Source organism: Vicugna pacos, chromosome 15, assembly GCF_048564905.1.
Source record: "Vicugna pacos chromosome 15, VicPac4, whole genome shotgun sequence".
In the NCBI taxonomy this organism is placed as follows: domain Eukaryota; kingdom Metazoa; phylum Chordata; class Mammalia; order Artiodactyla; family Camelidae; genus Vicugna; species Vicugna pacos.
Genome location: NC_133001.1, coordinates 44,980,809 through 44,998,935, shown reverse-complemented (window position 1 = coordinate 44,998,935; position 18,127 = coordinate 44,980,809). Strand labels below are relative to the sequence as shown.

The 18,127-nt window shown below is 40.3% G+C and overlaps 2 protein-coding genes across 7 annotated transcripts in view; one reads left to right on the top strand and one right to left on the bottom strand.

Annotated features, from left to right (window-relative positions):
• The window catches only part of FAM228B (family with sequence similarity 228 member B), a 46,655-nt gene that overhangs the window by 10,820 nt on the left and 17,708 nt on the right, over nucleotides 1-18,127 (top strand). For 5 of the 6 annotated variants that reach the window (XM_072938114.1, XM_072938115.1, XM_072938113.1 and 2 more), the window contains 2 exons: nucleotides 13,080-13,207; nucleotides 17,869-17,937. In XM_072938114.1, the coding sequence (XP_072794215.1) occupies nucleotides 13,080-13,207; nucleotides 17,869-17,937 (197 nt within the window). Of the gene's footprint in view, nucleotides 1-12,031; nucleotides 12,140-13,079; nucleotides 13,208-17,868; nucleotides 17,938-18,127 lie in introns of those variants that run through there. The other variant, XM_031684821.2, reaches the window with a different exon arrangement.
• PFN4 (profilin family member 4) lies at nucleotides 7,240-12,284 on the bottom strand. The gene is made up of 5 exons (XM_006197156.4): nucleotides 11,950-12,284; nucleotides 11,144-11,267; nucleotides 10,630-10,767; nucleotides 9,712-9,817; nucleotides 7,240-7,458 (listed from the first exon to the last, which is right to left on the bottom strand). The coding sequence occupies exons 2-5, from the start codon at nucleotides 11,258-11,260 to the stop codon at nucleotides 7,430-7,432; spliced, it is 390 nt and encodes a 129-aa protein (XP_006197218.1). The 5' UTR covers nucleotides 11,261-11,267; nucleotides 11,950-12,284; the 3' UTR covers nucleotides 7,240-7,429.

Sequence of the window (18,127 nt, the reverse complement as noted above, 5' to 3'; positions counted from 1 at the left end):
ACTAAGCCCAGGAGAGCCCAGCAGGGCCCTGCATAGCCGTAAGTGAGCAAGAGATAAACAGTTGTTGTTATAAACTGTTAAGATTTTGAAGTAGTTTATTTTTGTAGCAAAGGTTGATTAATAAAGACAAAAATTTCTTTTAAAAATTAGCAAATGGAATTCAGCAATTTATCAAAAGTAAGGTACTATATGAGTATACATATAAAATCAGTATTAGGAAATCTGTCACTACAACTCTAAGATCAACAAATTGGAGGAGAAAGCATCAGCCCTTGCCAGCCTGTGGTGGGCAGAGAAGAGGCAGTACAGGCTGTGGGTGGAGGATGAAGAAGTTGAGGGAGCCCAAGGGACCCCACAATAGCCCTCCAGGCTGAGGGTGTCTGATAGGGTAGAGCTCCTATCAGAGCTGGGGGACAGGTCACAATGCATGGATGTGGCTGTGCTCACTGGAGGCTTGCAGCTTCCCAAAGAGGCAAGTTATGAGGTCTGTTTTCAGATGGGGAAACTGAGAGTCAGAGGGGTAAATGCTTTCTAGGGTCACAGAGCTAGTCAGTACAGAGCAGTTGCTGGAACCCAGGACTCCTGAGTCAGGCTGTCTCATCAGCACTTCCACCTGAAGGCTTCATTGAAGGGGGAGGAAAAAGGACAAGTGGAGGGAAGGAAGGACATGGAAATAGCTGGGCCAAACAGGAGGGAGAGGTATTGCTACAAAGTTGTAGGGGAACTTATGAGGTTTCCCTTGGTGCAACACACATTTTCTCCATCTCTGGGTGAATGGACTTCCCAAAGGATCAGCAAAGAGGTCTGCTGGAAGCCCCACAAACATCCCCTGCCCCAACCCCTTTGTTTTGGTCAAAATATAAATTTTGGGATTGGGTGGTGATTTTCAGATGACTGGTTGCAATGGCAATATTACGCAGTCCTCCACATCTCTGGCCTCTTAAGCGTCTCCTCAAAGAATCATGTTTAAGCAGAACAAGCAAGATCTGTGCTGGCATGGGGTGGAAGCATGTGTCCCAGAAACTCAAATGTTGTAAGGGCACAGCTGCTGCTTATCCTGAAAATTAAATGGGAGTGGGGAGTAATCTCTGCCAGATGTCCAGTGGGCTCCTAAGCACCTCTAAAGGGTCCTGTGCGGTTCTGCTGAGTTACCTTAAAACAGCAGCTTCTCTGGTAACTCAAGCCCAAACTTGGGCAGCCCAGCAGCTCAGTGATGACTCATGGTTCTGAAACTGTGTAAGGGCTGACACTCCCTGGAGGAGCTGGGCCAGTTCACTTCTGGGTACCATGCCAGTCTGTGCTTGCAGGACTTTCTCTGGGCTCTTCCTCCTCTCTCTCGATGAGCACCCCACCCTGAGGATGGTGGGGCAGATCCCAGGAGTAGGGACTCAAGAAGTCTCTAGGAGAGGGAAAGGCTTGGAGTAAGCTTAGTGGAGCTGCCTGTTTGGTTACCTGCCCCGGCCATTTTCCTGGGCAGCCATCCATGTGGCTCAGGGCCCAAGACATTTCTAATTCCAGGCAGTGGTCTTCACACTTTTTTATTCTCAAACAGACAAAAAGCATTTTCAAAAACTATGTGTCCTCTCTTAAATATTCAAATTGATATCTAAAATATTTCATCTTAAATTTAAGTAGTGCAAAAGATATGACTTCTGATCATAAATACTGACGTTAAAAACTCTTTTGTCAGGCTTTTAAATGTATCAAGTGGAATACAGATTTAAGAGCAATTTGTTAATATAATCATCCACTAAAAACTACCCAATTTATTCTTTAACAGCTGTTTTAAAATTTCATTTTTATTCTAATACTTATATCTTCATTTTATATAAGAATTATATCCTGCTATATTTTATGCTTTATTGATCATTCTTATTTGCAGCAAATAAATATATGTAACCTGACATTAATGTAAGAATTTATTTTCTGTGACCATAGGGCTATAAGTGTTAGACTTCTTCTGGATTTAATTATCATTATAATATTAATGAATAACTGATCAAAAACATTATTTTGAATGATTTTAATGTTATTTAAAGTATTATTTTAACTATTAATAATTATAGAACATAAAAAGTAAAATTTTATTGGACCATTGGTGGGCCTGAATTTTTCCAGATAATTACTGTATCTGCGAATGAGTGTTAATTATTGCTAGGATGAAACTGGGCTCAACATTAATCTCTATTTTTCATTTTTATGGACAAGCTGTGAGAAACTTAATTTGCATAAATTAGATGGGAAAAAAGAAATTTCATTATAGGAATGTCAGCCAGTTGTTTGAATACCTTTGAGTTATATGATAGAAACCATATAATGATCTATCATCAAAAATTATTTTCAGTGATCTATTAGCTGGCAACTTAATTAGGTCTTCCTTCAATTGTGTTGAAAGCAAAGATTTGGAAACCACTCAACCTGTAAAGGATTAGTTATCCAATAACAAGTGTCATTCCAGTTCTCAGTTTCTGGGGTTATACCAACAAAGCTTTGCAAAGATTTATCAAGTGATTATTAATTTTATCTGCTGCTTTTTCACTTAGAGGCACCTTGTTTAAATTGATATACTCAGGAGGATATGGAAAGGAAAAATGTTAATCCCAATACACTTTTGCTAAGACAGTTTTTTGACTATATCCTTTTACTGTATCATGTGCTGTAGGTATATTTTTATTAACATCTTGGAGCTGTAGACTTAACCCACTTATGAAAAATATCAGTGGCATTCTTCTTGGCAAAGCCGGCCATCATTGTTAAACTAATCAGCCAAATCAAATTACTTTCTATTAGAAAAAGTTTCTCATTTTTTAAGTAATCGTGTTAATTCATGTCCTCATGACAGCTGTTTTGCTTCTGAATTTTAAGGGACATAGATAAGACATGGAGTCTTCCTCTCCTAATGAATTAAGATATAAAGATTTTCACTATTTCTCAGTGATGCTATTTTTGCTTTATTTTCATGGAACTCTTCTCATATGATATATTTTTGACACTAGAGGATGGAAGAGGTCATTAAATTTGAGAATATTTAGAAATTTCCTTTCCTTTGGCGCTCTGCAGTTCTTATACTCCAAGCCAAGCATCACAGAAAGCTGGGGCTGGATGACAGTAGGATTTTCTTTTGTAGAAAGTTTATTAGGCAGTTGGGGAGGGGAGGTGGAGAAGAAGAACTAGCATTACTTCTCAATCATAGCAGATAAATTTTAGGAAAGTGTGTATGGAAGTTGAGGATCTGGAAAAAATGAACCCCTTAAATCCATTCATGCCTGTATGTGCCATTGTGAACCATGGGGCACCAATTTCCCTTGTTTGGAGACCTCTGTTTCAGATCATCTGCTCCCTGGACACCTGCACAGGTACTGTGTAGCTGTCATCAAAAGGTCACTTTTATGGGTCTCTTTGAGTAGCTGAGCCCAGCTGGAACTTTGCAGTGGGAATTATAGGATGCAATTATAGGGCTGTCTTACATAGGAGGGCTCCAGACACTGAGGCAGTGCCTTGATGAGACTTATGAAAAAGGCTCCCATTAGGCACCCGGCAGTGCAGAGTGTGTGTGTCTGGCAAATGCTGGTGAGTAGCCAAGAGGTTTCATAATGGCCTTCAGTATTTCAGGTATCATCATGATCCAGGGGCAAACCTGCCTTGCAGGCTCAAAAACCCCAGTTTGTCAACATGTGGAGAGTGGGTATATAGTCCACATAACTAAGTTGTAAAGTTCAGATGTCAATGTGCTAATTTACAAGGAGAAATCATTGGCATGAGGTCTGACCCCAAAATCAATAGGTAGATCTACATGGAAAGTGAAATGGTGAGCAAAGACTCAGGACAAGATGAGATGATTGAGAGAATTGAATGCTTACTACTAAATCTGGCTAAGATAGAACATATAGCCACCTATATACCATGGTAAAATCTTGCCATTAAGACCAGAAGTGATATAGTAAATATATATTTAGTCTTTGTACCTGTTTTCTGGCACAGAGCTTTGAAACTCCTGGGATTTCCTGAGTGATAGGAGTGTGTTTTGTTATTCATGCTAATGAGATAACTCATGGTGGGGAGTGAAGGGCTACATAGCTGCAGGATGGGACCAGTCACTAGAGGATTAGATTAGAGGGTTGAAATTTTTAGCTTCAACCCCTGATCTCTGGGGAGGGGAGAGGGACCGGAGATTAAGTTCAATCATGTGGCCAGTGACTTAATCAATCATGCCTACTAATGAAACCCCAAATAGAAACTCTGGAATGAGGTTTGGAGAGCTACCTGGTTGGTGAATTGATATTCTGGGAGGGTGGTTCACCAAAGCATGGAAGCTCGGAGCCCCTGTGCCCTACCTCCAGGACCCTGCCCTAAGTATTTCTTCCATTTGGCTGTTCCTGAATTGTATTCTTTATAATAAAACTGTAATCATAAGTATAACACTTTCTTGAGTTCATTGAGTCATTTTAGCAAATTATCAAACCAAAGTGGGGTCAAAGGAACCCTCAAATTTGTAACCAAGTCAGAAGTCTGAGTAGTCTGGGGACCCAAGAGTTGTGGCTGACATTTGAAATGAAGGCAGTCTTATGGATCTGAGCGCCTTAGTCTGTGGGGTCTGCATTAATTCCAGGTAGTTAGTGTCAAATGGGATTGAATTGTAGGACATCAGTTGGTGTCAGAGTTGCTGCTAGAAAATACCAGACAACTTGAATTGTTTGCTCAAGGTTCCTCCCATCTTGAACAGCCCAACCAGCATTTGCTCCAGGGACTCCTTGTCTAGGCTTCCCTGGCTGATCAGCTTCCACTTCCTATGGTTACACATTCCTTCTACACGTATCAATATGTTCAGATGTTCAAGTGTTGTGGGCCTGAGCACCATTTTTTGCATGTCTCTGCTCTAGTCCATTTTGTTTTGATGATACAGCATAATGTTAACCCAAAGCATTAATAGCCCAGCCTTCTGTTTAGCTCTTGGCCTTGGCATGCATGGCTTCCTCTGGAGTTGTACCTAGAAGTCCCCAAATGCTTCCTGGCTTATCCTGTAAACCTCATGAGTGTCTCTGTATTGTACATCTCTATATTCTACAGGAGCAACTGTCCAGTGTCACTATGATTTAGCACTATCTGGATTCAAATAGTAACCTGCCTCTCTGGTTTCTGACTCAGCCAGTTTAACTGGCTGCATTTCCTCTCATTCTCATTTATTGGGGCACTTGGGAAGACTGCCTCAGCCCCAATCCCACAAGCATAGGAAACTGATGAGTTAGAGCTGAATTACATACAACTTCCTCCCTTCCCCCCCAAAACTCCCTCCCAATTACCTTTTATAAACCATATAAAACTCCTTCTCTGTTAACAAAACAACAAAAACTCCAGAGAGCTATAAATTTGCTCTGAAATTCTACTTTCAGACCTAAGGAAATCATGAGACACAAAGAATTATGTACAAGTTATAAACTGCAATGTTATTTATGAAGTGCAAAAGTGGAAATAACCTAAATATCATGTGATATGCAATGATTAAAAATATTTTCTAAGCAATTTTAGTGATATTAAAGGTTTCATAAATGAAAGTGAACAGAGTGGGTTGTCAACCATATGTATTGCTGATCTAGGTTAGGTTAAAATGTATATATTATGAACACTGAAAAAAAGCCTGGAAGAAAATAAAAAGTATCAACATTAGTTTTCATTTAATGTGAAATTATGAGTAACTTACTTTCTCAAGTTTAGGTATAAGTGTGTATTACTTTGTGTATACCACAGCACTGCTTGATGGCCTGTGTGACCCTGAAGAAAGTCGCCTTTTCTCCTTAGGCCCCATTCACCTTTGCAGTTTCATTTATCAATCTCCCATATATACTACTTTCTAGCCACATTGAACTTCTTACCATTCTTTTCACACAACAGGAATTTGCATATCCTGTTTCTTAGACCTGGAATGCTTTTCATTCTCTTCTATCTTTATTCTTCCAGAGTCACTTCAAATATATTTGCAGGCTCCTGAATGAAGAGCTGGTTGCCTCAGGCTTTGTGCTTTATAGTTCTCTTTTTATACCTGTTACAGCATTTATCATCTGGTAATGGAGTCATTTGTAACTTTGTTTTCCCAACTAGCTTGTAATCCCATTTGGGGTGGGGTACATATATTATTTACTTTTGTATCACCAGTACTTAGCACACAGTAGGCTACTCAATGAATGCTAAATAAGTGAATTTTAAATGCTTTTTTACCTCTTGTTCAAAAAAGAATCAAGCATCTGAACAGATAAATGAATGTATGGACTAGTGGTAAGGTTGACCACCAAGAGTAAATCTATAGTTCTTGCCAACTAAGCTCAGAAAAGAAATAGTATTGAAAGGCTATTACACAAAGCCTGAAAATGGGAGAATTTTATAAACACTAATAAGAGACACCTTGTCCAAGATAGCATGCTTTTAGAATTCAAAAACTGCATGATCATGTCAAAAATTGCCAGTGGTCTGTGGTATTCCCTCCCCAGGGACACTTGGAGGGTGTACCAACCAGGCTGGCCTAAGGTTGCTATTAGGAGAGAGAAAGAGGCACATGTCCAGGAAGGATCAGGGCAGAATCCTGAATTTTCGAAATAGGTTATATAACTCTCCCCCTATATTGTTCCAGTCATCACCTAGGAGGTGGCCAAGAGGAGATGAACTCTTTCTGGGGAAGGTTGCATTGACTGACCATACTAAGTTTTGTGGACTACAAGAAAGTGAGGGAGACGGAGTCAAAAATCTTTTTGAGTTGATTTTTGAAAAGGTCTTTCCAAAGCTTAACAAAATTAGATACCTGCAGATGGTGGGGAGTGTGGAATGTTCATCAGATACCTTGACTCCTGGCCCATTGTTGGGTGGCCTTTGCATTGGTTCCCTTTCTCCCCAAGTCCCACAGGGGTGATGTGGACCAGATGGTTGCGACAGTGCAGGGCGAGCTGCACTATAGGACGGGAACATTAGTTAAGGGAATTTACCTTTTTTATAGCAAGTAGTAAGCACGCTGGCTCTTTGTTCTGAAGGGAGAAGTTACTTCATTATTCAAGGTTGCTTCCTGCAGCATAACCCTGAAATCGCCTGCATGAAGAGTGGTGAGGGCCTTGCATTCTTGGCATACTCAGAAAGATGTGTGGGAATACAAGGGATTCATGGAGCAGTCTCCCAACAGATACGCCCTGTGAAACTATTGGCGCCCTCCCATTCATGCCAATAACCAACACTTAAAAAAAAAAAAGAACAAGTAAAGTAGATCAAATAATTCCAATTAAAGAAGAGGATCTCTTGAAATAACAAAAATTGCTTCCTCAGCTCATTCTTCCTTCTGGCATCTTCAGCCTAGTGTTTTTCAGCCACAGCATAGGCATTGGTTTTTTCTTTAAGATCTGTAGTTTTCTTCTAAAATCATAAAGATTGTCTTTGATCATCCTCTGATAACTTAATTTCCTTTTCTTCTTAGATAGTCTCCTGAAAGGCAACAGAACATGGTGATTATTTGTGAACAGTATATTATCACAATATGATTCATTCATTTTTTTTTATCCCACCCACATTTGTGAGTGACTACCACATGCTGGGCACTGTGCTAAGTACCTGGAGGTACAAGGATGACTGGACAGTTAAGACCTAGTTCCTCCCTCAGGGAGTTCATTGTCTAGTAAGGGAATATATATATATATCCCTATACACACACACACACACACACACACACACACACACACATATATATGTAAAATGTATGTATAATGCTCCTAAAATCCTTCATAATGAGAAGTTTTAATAGTCGTAATTCTGTATTTCCCAAGTTTTCTGTAATTATCAAGTATAATTTTTAATAGACATAAATGTAATTAAAAGGAAAACAAGTGAAGGAAATAAGTAAGTGATGAGATATGAGACTAGTAACCAGCTTCATCCATCCCTCTGAGCATCCAACCACTTCCAAGATAGTCTATCCCTTCCCAGAGCAGTGAAATCTCAGTGGAATGATGTCAGCCTTGTCCTTCTAACTACAACACATTCTTTGGAGTCTTTTGTGGCTTTAAGCACTCTTTAGTGCCAGCCACAGACTCTACATTATAGTGATCATGAAACTTGTCTGGTCTTCTCCACAGGAGACCTGGGGACTTAGCCCTGGGCCCCAGCTGATAGGATAGAGTCCAGCTTCTTGACAGCTTAATTGTCCATTTTCCTAGCCTCATTTTCTGGACACCTTTAATTAGATAATTAGCCCTGATGTAGAAGTCTCTGTTCTGCCTTCCTGCTCCTGCCGCGCTCTACTGAAACTGAACCTGCCTTAAATCCCAACACCTGCTCAGGAAAGGTCCTTGATGGTTGTAATTGCCTGTTCCTCTCAAGTTGGAGTTCACCCCTTCTGTTAGGTGCTTCCTAAGTTGCATCTTACCCATGCTTAGTCCTCTTTGCTCCTAGAATACCTCATTGCCAGCTGTGTAGCATGGTTTATGACAATCCATGCCAGGGAACTATTTATGACAACTGTGAAGGTGTATACATTTGTGTGTGTGTGGGGGTGTATAATTTCTGTGATGTAGTTACTTTCTCAATTAATCCTTTAAGATTCAGCTCTCTGAAGCCCTCCCTGATTCTGCTAGGCAGATGTCATTAATTTATTTGTTCATCAAACATGTATTAATTGCCTACTCATCATTAGACACTGTCTCATCATTAGACACTGGAGATAGGAGGATGATTAAGACAGAATTCTTGCCTTCTAGGGGCTCACAATCTAGGTAAATAAAGGACTCTAAGGTAGGTAAAAATAAAACTATGCATAAAATAGCACAGTGGAGAGAAACTCAAGTTCTGACTTAGTTTTCAGTGATGATTAGGAATTTGCCAGTTGGATCTGAAAGGGCAGGGACAGAAAGGGAAGGTATTTCAGGCAGATAGGAAAGCATATAGAGAGACATGGAAGGCAGACTTTATTTTAACCCGCTTTGACTTCCTAGCTCATTAGGATAGTGCAGTGGACGTGGAGGTTATCACAGGATTTGCTGAAAGAATGAAAGAATGGCTGCTTTCCTCACTAGCAGAAGTAGAGGCTTCTACTATTACAAAGGAATGTTCAAAAACTCCAACAGGTTTTATTTTTTTAGAAATTTAAATTTAGATTAAAAAATCTAAACACAGAGTTTATCATTTATTAAGCTCAACTCTCAGTAGATAAAATTTCCCAGTTCTACATTAGATCTTTATTCAAAAACAGAGACATGGAAGGAGAATGCAGTGGACACCAACAAGTTGACTGCCTGGCTCACAGTAATTTCTTTTTCTGTAAAAGGTCCTTTTATATAGGGTGGCCCCCAACAGCTACATCTCTGCTTTTTCACCATGCCCTCCCAGATCCCCCAGCTGACTGATATAAGGGTAAACCATATGTTGCAGATCAGGGATCTAAAAGAAACTGAGGTAGGATGCAAAGCTTGGCTGTGATACCACCAGGAAAGGAGGCATTTTGCAATGGGATGGAACAAAGCTGATCTTCTTAGACTAGAGAAGAGTTCCGGTAGTGTTGCAGTTTCTGGAATCCATCTCCCCTGTGGCTCAGCTGCACTCCATCCTTCCAGTGGTTTTGTTAAGGAGCCCCAGAATCCTTCTAATAAATTCCTCCTTTCTGCCCTAGCTGATTGGATTGGGTTATCTGCAGTCAGAAGACTTGACTACGGTAGGGAATAAAGACAGGCATTGAGAGAGACTTACCCAGCTTCTCTGTGGCTTCCACACAGACACTAGGATACATGCCCTCAGTGTAAGTTGCCACCAGAAGATACAGTTGCGTCTTCACAACAACGACACCAGTATTTTCCTGGATCAGAATAAAACAGAATGCCCTTCTCTTGGTTCCAATCACAGGACTAGCAGTAATGCTCCAGCCACATTTTTCACCGTTTCCTGACTTCTATATTCATAATTTGATTTTGGACTCTCCATTCTTTTTCTCTAATTTAGTTGTCTTTCCTCAAAAAGTTTCAGACTGCAAGAACAGCATGTGTATTTTGAAAAAAGTTTCCCAGTTGATTGTAATATACCCCTATCCTAATGAGAACAACTGACGTCATGGAAAGGAAATACATTTTGGAATTATATAGCTCTGGGCTTGAATCCCAGCCCTCCATTTTCTGCTGTATGATTATGGAAGAGTTATTTATTTAACCTTGTCAAGCCTCAGTTTCCTCACCTGTAAATAAGGCTACTTAATTTTTAATGTGGGTGAAGTGTGCCTAACCCATAATATAGGGCCATCCAGAAATGTGACTGTCATCTCTTTAATTCCTTTAAGGCCACAGAGAACCAAGAGAGGCCTTAAGCACAAGAATGATACCACTTTTTGAAAAAAGAAGAATGTAGAATATGAAGGATGAATTGTAGTGGAGAGGCACAGTTCAGGCAAGGTTCAGGTGATGAATTCTGGAACGAACATTTCTCAAATTCAGGCTTCTCTGTCAGTACTTTCTTTTACATATGCCTTCCTGGCATTAGACTGCATGCTATCTCAAACACTGCCATTGCAGTAATGGGCTTAGCCTGTTTCAGAGATAGGATCAGGAGGGGCACAGAAAATTGGAGTCAAATTCTTAAGGTTTTTAACCCAGTTGTCTTCAAATCTGGAACACTCACATTCTTAGCATAAAGAGAATACTCATCTGCCCGGATACATTTGTAGTCCTTCTCCTTGAAATACAATCCTTCTCTTCTGGCTATCAAAGGGTTCTTGGCGAATCCATTAACAAGTGTTCGGACATCACGGGGCATTACCTGCAGAGGTTAAATAGACTAGAAGTTGGCATACTGTGGTGGGCTGGTGAAATTTGGCCCAATACCAGTTTTTGTAGGCCTGCAAGCTAAGAATGGTTTTTACATTTTTAAGTAGTTGGGGGGAAAAAACCCAAAATAATACTTTGTGATGTGTAAAAACTATATGAAATTCAAATTGCAGTGTTCATAAGTAAAGTTTTATTGGAGCACAGTCATACCCATTCTTTTATGTATTGCCTATGGCATCTTTCCCATTACAACTGCAGAGTAGTTGTGTAGTTGTGACGGAGACCATAAGGCCCAGAAACCTAAAATATTTACTATGGACCTTTACAGAAAGTTTTAAACTCTTACGCCCAAACTCGTTTTTTCTTACACTGAATCCTGGTGATGCTACACAAAGGCTCCGCTCCTGGAGTTTGATGAGGGCTGCACTGTCCACATGCTTCGTTCCCAGTAGGGTATCTAACAGTAAGTTCTGCAGATGGCTCATGCTTCCTCTGAAAAAGGCAACTGCAGTTGAAATGATCTGCCCTGGCTAGTTTTTAAAAGGCCTGTGAATACAAATATCCGTAAGACACTCTGGACAGTTTTAACGTCAGCACATGCTCTTTGAAAAGATAAAGAGTGGATATGGCGGTCCATCATCTAGCGTCCACCAGTACTTGAAGAGGAAAACAATCATAGAAAGTCAGTTCAGCGAGAGGGTTATGAGTTTGGAAAATCACAGCTTTGTCAATGGTTTGCATCATAATCATCTAGGACTAAAAATCAAAAATAAAAAACCTGACAAAATGTAGAACCACTTAAATAAACAAGACTAAACGAGATATGCTGTGTCCACACGTTCCTTTCCCACTGACCAGCATCAGCACCAACTATGGACACGGTCAACACTCCATGCGACTAAAAACATCCTTAAGGTACTCAAAGCGACATTCGCGCAAGTTCCCAAGTCTTCTTGCACCGTCCTTCATTGGGACACACTCCACAAACACTCGTCCTTCCAAGGGATACTGAGGCAGGTGCCCCTTGCCCACCACACCCTTCGCGGTGACGTGGCCCACGGGGGTCTCCCTGGATCAGGGTTACTGAGGGCGAGGTAGGGGGTTAGTGTCCACTGGTTGGCTGGGGAGACGCACAGGAGGCACAGTGGGCTGGGGGAAGCGCGGCGCGCCAGACCTGAGGGAAGACACTAGGGTATCAGGGATGGAGCCCAGCACTCTCCCGGCGTGCGGCGCAGGCGCCAGTCAACGGCAGAGGGAAGGCGGGGCGAGAGGACGACGTGCTCAGGTATTGGCTGAGACAGCTGCCCGTCACCGAGAAGCGCTACTGCTGCTTCCCAAATCCACGGTCTGCCCGCTGGCCGGCGGTACGGCTCTCCAGGTTCCTTCTCCGCGGACCGGGTTGCGGGAGCGCAGTTGCGCGGGGCTCAGGGTCGCAGCGGTCGGGTCTCCGGACTCGGAGACCCCACGGAATTCGGAGTCCTCCAATCGCTTCGGCGCCGCGCGGGCTAGTTGTCCGCCGCGGCGGAGAGGCTGCTGCGTCTGGAGACGCTGGACGCGAAACGTTCTCACATCCCGAGGCGACGGATTCCAGCTGGGTCGAGGCGGGTGTCCGAGGAGGGCTCACCCTCCCGCTGCCGCCGCCAACTCAGGGACGGTGGGCCGTCGGCCTGGGTCCCCGCGTGGTGGAGGGGAGCCAGAGGCCTTCCCAGTCTGGGGAGGGGAGCTGAGGTATCGGTCGCGGTCAGCAACCCCCCTGCCAGGCAGGACGGAGGCCGCACGCATCTTGCCCGCGGGGTAGGAAGGACGGGGTGGAGTCGTGGGGGCTGTAGGTCTACCTCTGGCGTGGTCGGGGCCGGGGGGCGGTTTGAGCCTCTCAGAGCTCGAAGACAAGCAATTTTTGTTCAAAAGTCCTTCCTTCCTTCTCTTAAGAGGCCCAACCTGTGTGTGCTTCAGTAGCCAGAAAGCTGTAACTGCCCATTCAAAGTCAGAAACTGCAAATGCGACTCCTAGAAGCCAGGCTGATAATTGCCACACCGGCGCGAATGGACGCTGTGGGAAGCCTGGAACTCCAGGGGGCGGTGGGTGGGTGCAGGAACTCCCCTGCTTAAAGGGAGGCTGGCTCTGAAGACATCCGCAGAAGCCTGTAGTGGAGGCCTCTCTTGTTACGGAAAGCGTGGATGTCTGATGTCCAGAATCCATTCCACGTCCGTTCATGGCCACAAATATTGATTATTAATTAAACAGAAGAGAAAATAATTGTCAATTCTCATTACTAAGTTTTTTTTTGTTTTTGTTTTTTTTTAGTTTTTCTAGGGGCTCTGTTTGTGGCCACAATGAAAAATTCAGACAGTGATGATCTGATAAATGACAAACTTCCCAAGCTCAAGAGCTCAAAAGAATGGTTGGAGCCACAGCCACTTTCTTTTATGGAGGTACAATAGTATGGCATTTTGAAGTTTATACTTGGGTAGTTGCAATGAGAAATGGCTTGTGTTAAATATATTATTTTTCTATGTTTTCTGTTTCGTTCTGCTTCTTATCTCCTTTTTTCTGCCAACTTTGTATTTACTTTGCTCTTCGTTTTCTAACTTCTTAATGTGGAATCACCACTAGTCATTGGTTATATACCTTTCCTAACATAACAGTTATTAAGTTTCTCCTGAAGCACTGCTATAGCTGCATCACCCACAGTTACGGATGTTGTGTGGGTTTTTTTTTCCCCCCAAGATTTTAACCTTTTTTCTACACAGCTTGGGGTATACTTGATATACAATAAACTGCATATATTTTAAGTGTAGTTTCATACGTTCTGACCTATGTATTCACACATGACAGTATCACTGCAGTCAAGATACTGAGCATATTCGCTACTCCCAAAGTTTATTCATTGTGTCCCTTTGTAATCCCTCCCCCCTTCCCTCCCTGCCTGGTTTTGGTCCCTGTAGTTTATTTTGCATTTTAAATTTTTTATACAAATGTAATCTTTTGGTATGTATTCTTTTTCTTTGGCTTCTTTCACTCAGCATAATTACTTTGCAGTTCAGGGTGTTGCATGTATAAATACTTCATTCCTTTTTTTTTTTTTTAGCTAAATGCTATATATCCCAGTTTGTCCATTCTGTTGAAGGACATTTGGGTTCTTTATAGTTTTTGGCTATTACAAATAAAGCCAAAAGGAACATTTATGTACATGTCTTTGCATGGAGATATGTTTTCATTTCTCTTGAGTAAATATCTAGTTAAGGAGTGGCTGGGTCATCTGATAAATGAACTTAACTTTTTATGAAACTGCCAAACAGTTCTCCAAAGTTACTGTATTATTTTATATTTCCGCTAGCAGTGTATAAGAGTTCCAATGTTTCACGTCCTAGCTAGCATTTGGTATAATCTTTGTGTGTGTAGTCTTTTACATTTGAGAAATTCTGAAAGATGTGCAGTGGCATCTCATTGTGTTTTTAGTTTGCATTTCCCTAATGACTAATGATGTTGAGCATCTTGTCATGTCTTACTTGCCATTTATATATATTCATTAATGAAGTGTTTGTTCAAATATTTTTCCCATTTTTAAATTGAGTTGTTATTTTGTTGTTGAGTTTTTATTATTGAGATATAGTTCATATACCATAAAATTCACTACTTTAAAGTGTGTAATTCAGTAGTTTGTAGTATATCCACAAGGTTGTATAACCATCACCACTATCAAATTCCAGAACATTTTCATCACCCCCAAAAGAAAATTCATACCCTTCAGCAGTCACTCTCCATTCCCTTCTCCCCTGGTTTCTGGCAGCCACTAATCAGCTTTGTCTATTCTTGACATTTTATACAAATGAAATCACATAGTATGTGGTTCTTTGTAACAGCCTTTTCTCATTTAGCATAATGATTTCCAGGTTCATTCATGTTGTAGCATGTATCAGTAATTCATTCCTTTTTTATGGCCAAATGATACTCCAGTATATGGATATACCACATTTTATTCATCCATTCATCATCAGTGGGTGGTCATTTGCATTGTTTCTAGTTTTTGGCTATTGTGAATCATGCCAGTACGAACATTTGTATACAAGTTTTTGGGTGAACGTATGTTTTCACATATCTTGGGTGTATAACCTAGGAATGAAGTTGCTAGGTCATATGGTAATTATGTGTTTAACACTTTGAGGAACTGCCTGCTGTTTCCCACTGTGGTTGTTTTACATTCTCAGCAGTATATGAAAGTTACAATTTCTCCACTGCTTGGAGTTCATTGAACGTCTTGTATCTGTGGGCATGTACTTCCCAACACATTTGGAAAAATTTCAGCCATTCTTTTTTAAATATTGTTTCTGTCCCACCTCCTCTCCTTTTGGGAAATACAGTTACATGTTTAATCGTTTGCTTGAAGCTTAAATAACTACTGGGCCTCTGTGGCCTCTAGAGATTATTCCCCGAATTCTTTCAGGTACTTCTTTGCCCAGCGTTTCTCTGGGTAGTTTCCCCACATATGTATAGTGTTCAGCATTCAGCTGAAGACCCAAGGGGGACCCCCTACAGATCTAATTCTCTGCAGATCTAATTCTCTGCAGATCCCCAAAACTCTTTCCCTGTGTGACTTTCCTCTCTATGGTGCTCCACCCTGTGAACTGTAACTTCCCTGGTCTCTCCAGATTTACAACTCCCCTCATTTCAGGGAGAAAGGTGGGTTCTACCTGCTTTCCTCCTCTCCGTGCCACAGTCTGGAAATTCTCTCCCACAGTCTGGAAATTCTCTCCAGGCACTAACGAGATATTATAGGGCTCACCTTGTTTTCTGTATCTCAGGAGCCGTTGTCCTTCATAGCTTGATGTTCAGTGTCATGGAAACTGTTGTTTCCCTTTTTTTTTTTAAGGTGGGAGAGTAAATATATTCCCTGTGATTCTATCTTCCTTGAATGTTGAAGGTTTCATCCTAGCCGTTATTTCTTCAGTTTTGTTTTGTTTCTTTCCTGCTCCATTCTTTAAATCAGTTATGAGACTCCAGTTATCAACTTGTTGAACTTTTCACTATTGCCTCTTATCACTGCAGTTCTATTCATTTTCCAGTCTTTTCAATTTCTGTTTTCAGACTGGGTGTATTCTAATGATTTGAGTTCAGGTTCACTGACTTTTTTATGTCATTTCTAATGTGCCATTAAGCCCATTCAAGTTTGTTTTTTAAATTTAAGAGCTATATTTCCCACTTGGTTATTTTTCAGTCTCTATTTCTCTGCTGAGATTTTTCTATCCATTCGTTAGGAGTATATTTTCCATTAACTTCTTTTTTCCCTTTTTTTTTTTTTTAGTTTTTTTGGGGGAGGTAATTAGGTTTATTTATTTTTAGAGGAGGTACTGGGGATTGAACCCAGGACCTCCTGCAAGCTAAGCACACACTCTGCCACTTGAACTATACCCTCCTCCCTTATTTTCCTTTGACTTAAACCTAGCTGTAATAGTTGACCTAAAATCCTTGTCTGCTAATTCCAACATATGAGCTATCTCAGACTTGGTCTCCACTGGTTGTCTTTCTTTTAAATATGGTCACATTTTTCTGTTTCTTTGTGTGTCTAGCGATTCTAGACTTTATTTTAAACATGATGAATGGTACATTGTAAAAGGTCTGGATTTGTTACGTTCCTCTGAAGAATACAGCTTTTGTTTTAGCAGGCGGTTAATTTGGCTGAACACAGACTCCAAACTTTGTCTCTCCCTCAATTGGCAGCTCGTAAAATCAGTGTAGTCCTTTTTAGCTTTAGCTGGGCTGCATGGAGTCTGCTTTGTGCATACATAGTTCAAGGATCTGTCAGAGATTCGGTCTGCAGAATTCATAGCATTCCTTCTCTCACTTCCTGCAGCTCTAGTTGCCCTGAATTTTATATTCTAATTCTTGAATCTGAAACTACATATTTCTATCTGAATTTGAGCCACCTCCTTGAGCTCTGATTGAGGCCTGCTCTGAGACGAAAATCCATAAAAAACTAAAAACTTATCCAGTGCTGTTGTCTTTTTCCGAGTGTTGGCTACCCTTTACTTTCTGCCTGCTTTAGATCAGTCTCCAGTGTCTTCAGGTGGTGGTTTTTTATATTTTTGTCTAGAATATTAATTCAGTATCCATCTTGGTTTTGAGAACAATAAATTTGCTAGGAATAGCAATTCAGTGAGACAGAAAAAAAAATGAAGAAAATGATTTTGAAGTTAGACACGTTTAATTGAATTCCAGACTGCAGGATTTTCGAGGCTTCTGTTATTTCTTAATTCCCTTGAGCCGTAATTTCTTTGTGTGTTAATGTGGAAGGTTAATTCTTAGATTTTTGAGATTTTACTGATCTGTTCTAGAAAACAAGAGTAGTAGAACTGAAGACAACTAATTCCATTGACAATTAATTTGAGACTATTTTATTTTTGTATAATTATCAGAGTATTTCAAAAGCCTATCCCAAGTGCCTCCCACTTAGGGAGTCTTACTATTAATCATTTTTTCCATTGTGGAAAAAAATATATAGCATAAAACCCATTTTTAAGTGTATAATTCGATGATGTTAATTGCATTCATATGTGTGATAGAAATCAACCTGTTATATTTTCTGGCAGATGTTTAACTGGAAGTTTTGTTATGGAAATGGAAAAATTTAATACCGTGAACTATTTCCTGAAGACTGTTGCTTTAAATTATTGAAAATGTGACTTGTTTATAAAAATAGTTATTATTGATACTTGATAGCTGTAATGACTAAAGGAATTCAAATAGGATTCACTAATGATTAAATGAATTCAAATAGAGGCCTGATTGTATCACATTATAGGATGTGAGAAAAGATGGGTTTTACTTACCAGGTGACTATGGGCAAGTCACTTGACCATGTTAGGATTCAAAATGTCTGTGATCTGAATTTTTTTTTTTGCCTTAGAATGGACTGTGAGGGCAGAAAGATTCAAATATTCTTTAAAAAGTACTTGATGATATGATTTGAGGTAGAAAAATTGAATTTACAGAGAACTTTCCAGGGATATGTCACATAAAATATTATGAGTCTAAGTAGTATTAATAATTTAATTTTTTAATACTTAATTTTCAATTTTTCATTCTGTCATTTTAGGCATTAGCTAAAGAAGATATTGATGCTGCTATTCAATCAATATTATATAGAGAAAATTATGTAATTAAGGTAGGAATTGGCTGCAGAATGTCTCAATTAAAAATTAAACTTTGTTTTTCCATTTTAGATACAGTGCATTGTCATAAAAATTTTATAAAATACAGAAAACCGAATTAAAACATTCATTAGTCTTTAGGATTAACCTCAAAAGATCTCTGAGATTGCTTTAATTTGCTTCCTCTTTTCCTATACTTTGTGG

Excerpts from the sequence above, each read along its gene's own strand:
- PFN4 (XM_006197156.4), bottom strand. The coding sequence starts at position 11,260 with ATGAGCCATCTGCAGAACTTACTGTTAGATACCCTACTGGGAACGAAG. Across the intron at positions 9,818-10,629 it reads ATTCTCTTTATGCTAAGAAT|GAAAATACTGGTGTCGTTGT; the intron begins GTGAGTGTTCCA and ends ATTCTGATCCAG. Across the intron at positions 7,459-9,711 it reads GGAAGCCACAGAGAAGCTGG|GAGACTATCTAAGAAGAAAA; the intron begins GTAAGTCTCTCT and ends GTTGCCTTTCAG.